We start from the raw sequence: 9,293 nt of genomic DNA, 5'->3' as shown, positions 1-9,293 counted from the left end.
AGCATTGTACAAGATGCAAAGTAAGATTACACCAGAGTGCCCATTTTCTTTGTAACTTGAAGGCATTAGGTTTTTTTTTACTTGTAATTTCTTTCTTCAGACAGATGCAGTGTGCTATAAACAAATGCCAAGTTTCCACATTCGATCTGCACTTTTGATGGCTATCCATTCTACAAAGACTGTTGAATAGTTGTAGCACAACATGTGTGCTAATGATTTTTGTTGTTGTTGTTGTTGTTGTTGTAGGACAATAGTGCCACATTGTGTAATTAGCATTATGAACCTAATTTCAAATTACATAACAAAGTGGGAAGCTACCTGCACATGGATCCAACTGTCAGTCATGAAAACCAAAAATAATTGTGTTAGTACTTCTTTTGTTGGCTGCTTCTTGCTTAAACTTGTCTCTGGATATTAAAATCCAGACATTCAGCTCTTATGTTTTCATCCAATTGTGCCCAGAATTTATCAGCTGAATTTCTGATAATCATACTTGTGTATTTTGTGAAATTATTCTACTACTGTAGTGAGAACAAAAAAAATGTAATCCCAAGAGTGATCTAGGATTTAATCTGACCAGATGGGATAAACTTGAAAAAGATTTTGACTTTCCACTCTGTTTTGCAACAAGAAAGGCTGATTTCCCCTACATGACCCCTTTTCTTTGTTGAAAAAGGCAGAGATCAGGCCATCCCCAGAGAAATGAGCAGGTGTGGCCATTTATGAGCATGTCTGGTTATATTATAAGCCAACATAAGAGAAGTTGGGAATGGTTTGGAAAGATTGGCTAAACAATTTTAATGTTTCACCCCAACCCCTATTTAGACAAACAAGAATGGATCAAACTTGTAGTAAAAATCCAGCCTCATCAACTTTTAACAATTTTGTAGATTTTTAATTTTTTTCTTCTTCTTTGTTCTGAGGCTTGTGAATAGATACCTTTTTGGTAATCCTTGCCTCTGGACAAGGACAAAATTCTTTCTCCTTCTAAATGGCTAATAACAAAGCCGTTCTTCCTGTCTAACGATGAAAGGATGGCAGTCAAGTTCTTTTTCTTAGCTGGATTATGTAATTGGGGCATGTCATGGATGATTTTCAGAGTTAGAGTCCTATTAAATGCTTTCCATGTTATGCAAAGTTACACTTACCTTTTATATAAACCCATTGTGATTAATGACTATTGCATTTTCACTTCTCTACTTTGGTGATTGAAAAAGAAATATACTGATTATAAGGATTTGAATAACTTTTAACACAAAGAAAAATAATAAATCAGTAGAAATGCTCAGAAAAAAATGTGAAAAGGATCAGGGTACCGTGGGTAGAATTCTGGCTCATGAAATTTCTTTCTTGTACTTTTAAAAAAAATTTTAAACACACACATATCCATACATGTTGATCTTAATTGTTATTTTTTTTCTGTGATATTTCAGGAGATCAATCATTTCACCAAGTGCACTGACAATTTGTCACATTCTAATTCACCTTCACAAGCCATAGTGGAATTTTGGGCTAAAATAACGTCAATCACTATGTCTGCGGCAAGTACAAAAAGGACCCCCTAATGGCAGCCATTTTTATTTGTTTCTTAAGATCCAAAGGCTGCTGAAAGAACAAATGGATAAAGTTGAGGATTGGAGAGGCTTGATTTTCTTGTTCCTGTGAAATGAAACTTTAGTTCTTTTTCTCCTCCTTCCCTTTAAAAGCAGAAATCTGTGAGGGGGGCTGCTGCTATGTCAAAGCCGTTGGGATGCCACTGCTGATCACTTTAATTACAAGGACTAAGGAGGATAAAATTAAAAGTAGCACCATTGAAGCAGTGGAAGAAAGCTTGCCGAGATGCCGGTGAACTGTGAAATATAAAAATTGCATACAAATACATTTTTAAGACGGAAACAAGGAATTACATTATTTATTCTTGAAGAGTTTGTCCTTAAATAGTAGAAAGTTTTCCTTACTAAGCATCAGTATAGTAGAAATAGAGATCATTATGAAATATACCAGAAAGAGGAATAGGATAAACTTTTTAGTGTGTTACCTTTGTGAAATATGGCACTTCATGGATTTATTTAAATTTTTATATTTCAATTAATGTGCCAATTTAAACTTTCACTGAAGGTAACATTAGGGTTATCAGATGTCAGGAGAGCACTAGATGCCAGCAAAGAGTTTCCTATGTCTGTTTGCTGCCATCCAGTGTTCCTCTGGGTTTTTGCAACTCAAATTTGGTAGCTCATTATATGTAACCAACTCAAGAGAGGGAAAATTATATGGTTTGTCAGGGTTACCCTCTTTTTAAGACTGCAGAGCTTCTGTTGACACATCATAGTGGGGGATTAATTTAAGGTTTGAAAATTAAAAATTACACACAAGAACAGTTTTTCCCTGAACGCCATCACTCTGCTAAACAAATAATTCCCTCAACACTGTCAAACTATTTACTAAGTCTGCACTACTATTAATCTTCTCATTGTTCCCATCACCCATCTCCTTCCACTTATGACTGTATGACTGTAATTTTGTTGCTTTTATCCTTACGATTTATATTGATATTGTTTCCTAATTGCTTATTTGTACCCTATGACTATCATTAAGTGTTGTAAGTGTTGTACCTTGATGAAGGTATTTTTTCTTTTATGTACACTGAGAGCATATGCACCAAGACAAATTCCTTGTGTGTCCAATCACACTTGGCCAATAAAAAATTCTATTCTATTTTATTCTAAAATAGTTTTCTGTGATGGACTGGGGATAACTTAATTTTAAACTGAGCCATATTGTATGGCAAAACCCTTTTTTTTTCTTTATTTATCAAATTTAGATTTTTTTTTTCTTCCTTTAAGGAGATGTAGACATGAGCTTGGGGATGGAACACAGAATAATAGAGTTGGAAGGGACCTTGGAGGTCCCCCTGGTCAAGCATGAGACCCTATACTATTTCAAATAAATGACTGTCCACTCTCTTTTTGAAAGTTCCAGTGATGTAGCACTCACAACTTCTGAAGGCAAGTTGTTCCATTGGTTGATTGCTCTCATCATTGGGAAATTTCTCCTTAGTTCTAGGTTGCTTCTCTTCTTGGTTAGTTTCCATCCACTTGTTTCGTGTCTTGCCTTTTGGTACTTTAGAAAATAGTTTGACCCTCTCATCTTTGTAGTAACCCCTCAAATATTGGAACATTGCTATCATGTCTCCCCTAGTCCTTTTCATTAAATGAGACTTACCCAATTTTTGTAACCGTTCTTCATATATTTTAGCTTCCAGCCCCTAATCTTTTTTTATTGTTCTTCTCTGCACTCTTTCCAGAGTCTCAACATATTTTTATATAGTGGTGACCAGAACTGGATGCAGTATTCCAAGTGTGGTCTTACTAAGGCTTTGTAAAGTGGTACTAGAACTTCACATAATCTTGATTCTATCCCTTTATTAATACAGCCTAGGGTTGCACTGCCTTTTTTGGCTGCTGTCTCACACTGTTGGCTCATAGTTAAGTGATGGTCCACTAGGACTCCCAAGATACCTCTCAAAATTATTGGCATGAAACCAAGTTTCACCTAGCCTATACTTATACGGTTGCTTTTTTTTGCCTAACTGTAAAACCTTACTTTAATTATTACATTGAATTATTAAATTGAATTTCATTTTGTTAGATAGGGCCCAGTGTTCAAGTCTATCAAGATCTTTCTGGATCTTGAGCTTGACTTCTCATGTATTGGCTATTCCTGACAGCTTAGTGTCATCTGCAAATTTGATGATTTTCCATTCTATTCTCTCATCTAGATCGTTTTATGTTGGGTGGATGCTTGTCAACCTAACATTTGGTAAAATGGAACCTGGATTGTGACATTATTGCACTGTATATTCGCCTGCCTCCTCACTGTCAGCCAAATTGTAGGGATTATATAACACAATGTCCTCACTTCAGGTATTACTACTATACTAGATGTTACCAGAAATATCGGAGGAAAGAGAATTAGAGCAGTCCAGCTCTCAGCTCTGTAACAATTAGATCATATGTCTGATTTAGCATCTTTCAAACTTCATTTTATATTCCCTTTACACAAACTAGCTACCATGAGCAGTCAGGATTAAAATTTATTAAATAAATAAAGAAGCTAATCACTCCACATATTTAAGAAATTGTGGCTCATATAGCTACATTGCAAGGCATTTATTTATGTTGCCCAACCAATATAATTATAATCCACAGTTGGCTTTTCTTTCACAAATTTTTTTTTTTTTTTTATAAAAAGTTTTATTTTTACAATCATATCAAATAATTCATCCAATGTACAGTTATATACAATTAGTCGGGCTTGCCCAGTCACCACCCCCCTTTTTAACACTCTTCCCTCTACCTTCTTCTACTTTCCAGACCTTCCTCTCCTTCTCTTATCTACATCCTCTCCTCCCTCCACCCTACACCTTCCTTCTCCCTCTTCTACCCCTCTTCCTTCCTCTTCTCCTCTTTCCTACCTCCTACTCTCTCTTTTCTCCCTCCCCACCGTTCTAAAGTGGTAACTGGGCAGACCCGACCCTGCATTAATTATATTTATACATCTTCAATAATCCCTGTACATTAACCATCACTCCATCTCTACCAACCCCCCCCCCCTACAAAATTTTGAGAACAAAATTTCTTTTCCAAGAAGACACTTCCCATGATCAGTGATCAGATAGACTCAAAAATAAGAGAGAGCATTTTCACTGAGGAAAAACATGATCATATTTTCCATCCTACTTCTCTTTACAGTGGGATTTTGCAAAACTCGTAGGAACCAAGTTGCTGCTACATAATCATCCTTTGTACATTTTGCTAGCAGTGTAGGAATTTGGGAGATTTTTTTTTCTTAATATCACCTTATGCTTGTGTTCATGTTTTAATATTAAAAGATAACAATTACAAAGTTCAAACCAAGTTACGTATCTTGTTGAAGTTAGTATTTATTCTCAACTTTTCATTTTCTAAAGTCAACAAATGTAGACACATTAGAAAGCCTTAGCAGAGATACGCCTTTTAAATTTCAATCTCTATTGCCAGATATTGGGAGGTGGTAGAGCATATTGATTTAGTTTATTGTACTCAATTGGGATAAATACAGAAGATGGGACTATTACCATCTCTGCTTTTGAGTTGGGAGCAGCGAGGAGGGGTATGGAGGGGATGAAAGCAAATTTGCAATTCTGCTGGAGAGCTCCAAGGCCTAGGCAAAATTGTGTTTATGGCATTAGGACATTAGTAGAAAAGTAAATTGAGGCAATCTGATAGGGAAGCAAAATTCTGTCAATCAGGCTCAAGATACTGTGCTGTGTCCATATACTTTGTTTACTGTAGGGTTTTATGAGTTGTAACCTGCCCATGCAAGCTGTTAATGAGGCTAAATCTTGCTGCTTGAGGATTGAATTACAGCACACCTCTGGGCTAATGGTTATAAACAGAAAGTCCCATTAGGCTGCTTTCTGATTCATTAATTTGCATTTTTCCTATTGTATCAAAAACAATGATGAGTAAATAGCTACAAACGAACAATTTACATGGAAATGGATAAAATGTGCCTAATTAGTATTTTGTGCTTGTTTTATTAATGATTGTTTAAGCTAAATAGAACTCTGTTGGAGGACTCTTTACAAGCAATGCCAAAGTATGGGTAATTCAGTCTCTTACTATACTGGGGGAGGAGGGGAAGAATCCTAGCACTGTTGTTGGGGTCCTAAAGAAATTCATTCGAAGTATTTTAGGATACAAGTTAATTGTAATTTTATTTACGACTTCAACTTCTGTGGGATAATACTCACTGAAAACTCTTATGCTCAAGGGAGATGTTCATAGTGCAAATATAATTATCTGACATTTAATTTCTAGTTAAAACTGTCATTTTATAATAATAAGATGCTGATCAGTTTTCCTCTTACTTTACTGCAGTGACAGAATTGTCTATTTCTCCTTTCCCTGTTCTTCCTTAGACCACAACCATCCTATCTTGTGGATGATCCTGCTTGTGTTCTTTTCATGGTATTACATCAGAACACTACAAACACGTACTATGACTTCTTAGAAAATTAAGGTCATTTTTTTAATATAATTTTGAAGAGAACTGAAACAAAATGAAACAAATGTATCTTCCTTTGAAATAAAAACACAACTATCCATAGTCACACTCTTGCTGATCTGCAGTATTGGTTAAATCCAAAACTTCTGTTTCTCTACCAGTCATTCTCCTTAGTTTTGGCTTTTTTAAGCAAAACTACATTGTATGTTTTCTTGAGAGCATGATTATTATACTATGTAAATTACACCAAAGATGTAAGTTTGTTTATTCATTAGATTTACATGGCTGCCCAACTCACATATGATGACTTTGAGTACATTAATATTGTAGACATGTACTGTATATTAGTACACATTTGAGTACTAATTCTTCATCTTCCAGGAGTAACAGAATGCACCACACTAGAAATATGGGTGTGTAGGAATTTAGCACCCACCCCCCTCCTAGAAGAATGAAATATATTTCTTCCAACAGGTGGATAGAACCAACACAATTTTGTCAAACACAGACACTTAAATACTGTAAAATTCACTAACAATAAGAATTAGTAAGAATTGATATGGCAAATATTGTTACTAATGAGTTCTAGTGGTAGTTAGCTAGCAGGAATTATTGGGGGAGATTTTATTTTAATAATTTGGTTAAATTGTTTGTGATCCAAGTTTTCAGTCTAACAATATATGAGAAGCCTTTCATTTGCTGAAAGGTTAGTATCTATACTGCCATGTTCTTGCTTGTATTACTTCATTTCTTCTTAATTGTAGAGCTATTTTGAATATGACATTCAGTATGAAGAACATTTAAAATCTGGAAAATTCATGGCAATCAACCAGGGCAGCCAGAGCCACAAACTGAGAGATTTTTTTCTACCTCTGTGCAGTGAACAGCCGCAGTGTAGGGAAGAAGCTCATTGCCTCATCTTTTTGTATGGCAAGGACAAAATCATCATTGCTCCCAGATCTTGAACTGAAATCATAAACAGGTCAATTCTCCACTCAGCTTTAGTAGCAGACTGTGGTTAGATACATAAACATACACACAGAGAGAGAGGATGAAATAATTTGGAAAATAAAAATTTCAGTTTAATATATTTTCAGCTCCTTAGTAGTACTATTCAGATAATTCAGAATGAATTCTGTCATTCACATTCTTTCTTGGCATTCCAGTAAATTGAACAGATTTAAGCAGAATTCTGTCTTTGAAAAACAGCTCAAAAGCAACAACTGATCTGGAATGCAAAAACTTAATTGCCGAACACACTATTGTAGTAAAATACTTACTTTGTAACCACTGCACTGGTATTTAATTTGAGAACCCATTCAATGTGCTAGTTACTACTTATAAAGCCCTACATAGAACAGTGCTAGGCTGTATTTGGCACCATCTAATGTAACATGTACAGAGAGAGATTACAAGACAGAGAGTTGGTTAGAAGGCAGGCTTTCTCAGCAATAGCCCTGAAATTGTGGTATATGCAGCTGCCCCCTGAGGTGTGCTTAGTCAGCCTGCTCATTGCATTCCAAAAGATGCTGAATGCTCAGCAAGCATTCATATTAATCCAATTGGAACTGGGTGCCCATTTAAGGTGGTTCTCATTTGCTTTAACCAGGGGAGGGGGGAGGTGTTATGTCATGGGAATGTTTTAGTTTCGCATTGATGATTGGCATTATGTTCAAGTTTTTACTTTGAAAACAGTCTCAAGTCTATTCCAATGTGGGGTAAAGGAAATGCCTGAATAACACTTATATAGTATAAACCAGTTTTGTGTAAAATTCTCCATGCTATTTTTCAGGTTTGTTTCAAACATTTAACTACTGTGGTTCAAAGCAATATTTTTTTTTAAAAAAAGCAGATATTTAAATATGTCATTAAATTATAAGTGAACGATGTAAAACCCTGGGGTTCCATGTGGTCCCCAAATATCATTTTTGTGGCCCCACAAAACCCTCTCGTCAGACCACAATTGACAAAAATCAGCCAAATAATTTCCCATCATTTTGAGGTGTTTTGAGCCTGTAAAGTAGTTGTACGGCTAGGGAAATTTCTTTCCCAGATTATGTTTTTATGAATTTTGTGCGTTTAATGGTTTTTAATGTTTTGTAATTATTTTTGATGGTGATGGCAGTGGTGGTTTTTTATTGTTGTTGTTGTGTATGGGGTTTTTTTTGCATTTTTTTCTGCTTTTAACTCTGTAAACCACCCAATGTCACCAATATATAGCTATATAAATTTATTAAATAAATACACTTTTATAAAACTTGTATTTTCTTAAATTATTTTACTTAAAAACTTTTTTTCAAAAATAACATGATACTTAATTTTCCCTATTTTTATGTGCAAAGAAAATAATTCCTCCTTCCCAAAATAGAAAAACACAGTGTATTTCAATTTTATTTCAAAAACATAGTGTATTTCAATAGATAGTTGAGCTTTCTGAAGGAAATGGAACTTCTTTCTGGTATTCTGGTAGAAACGTAATTACAGGATTTTCATTTGCATGTGAATATTCTGAGATTAACAAAATTTAAACATTTCATGCTAAATTGAAGCCATAAATGGTGTCAGTCTCATATTTTATAGCTTTAACATACATTGGTTTGTTTTTTAAAAACTGAGAAATTATTTCGGGGAAAGGGGGCTGATTCATGGATGGCTCTAAAAAGTGTGTTGTTGACATCCAACTGATACGAAGCTTCCTATGTATAATATGGGCCAAGCACCATGCTGTAAACCATTTACTATCATGATGATCAGATTGAGAATGAAATTGCATTTCGGTCAATTACTGAGCTGGCAACTGTTCAATATATCTTAGCAGCAAGATGAAGAGCGGCGTCGGCAGCTGAGAGAGAGAGCTCGTCAGCTAATAGCAGAAGCTCGATCTGGAGTGAAGATGTCAGAACTTTCTAGTTACAATGAAATGGCTGCAGAAAAGTTGAAAGAAAGGTCAAAGGCATCTGGAGGTGAGCTAAGGACTTTGTACCTTATTCCTATGGCAACCCAGAAATCTGAGAAAAACCTTTTTGGAATTTGATTTTGCTCAGACTTCAGAGTAATTGTTGTTCACCAAGAAAACATGTCTATACATTTTATGCTATATTTCCTAAGTTTGCACAAAAGAATATCCTTCTCCTAACTCAGCATAATATAGATATGATATTTGCATTTTCCCTATTTTTTATGTGAGCATGTATGAGGTATGTGGTAAAATTATCTCTAGAAAGAGTATATCAATGATCCAAGCT

General features: G+C 35.1%; 1 protein-coding gene across 4 annotated transcripts in view; it reads left to right on the top strand.

Moving 5' to 3' along the window:
* The window catches only part of EHBP1 (EH domain binding protein 1), a 285,605-nt gene that overhangs the window by 203,441 nt on the left and 72,871 nt on the right, over positions 1 to 9,293 (top strand). For 2 of the 4 annotated variants that reach the window (XM_058182647.1, XM_058182659.1), the window contains exon 15: positions 8,867 to 9,011. In XM_058182647.1, coding sequence (XP_058038630.1) covers positions 8,867 to 9,011 — 145 coding nt within the window. Of the gene's footprint in view, positions 1 to 8,863; positions 9,012 to 9,293 lie in introns of all 4 variants that reach the window. The other 2 variants (XM_058182653.1, XM_058182639.1) reach the window with 1 other exon arrangement.

Source organism: Ahaetulla prasina, chromosome 1 (assembly GCF_028640845.1).
Source record: "Ahaetulla prasina isolate Xishuangbanna chromosome 1, ASM2864084v1, whole genome shotgun sequence".
NCBI lineage: Eukaryota > Metazoa > Chordata > Lepidosauria > Squamata > Colubridae > Ahaetulla > Ahaetulla prasina.
The sequence above is the reverse complement of the archived record's forward strand: the minus strand, read 5'-3'. Positions and strand labels throughout refer to the sequence as shown.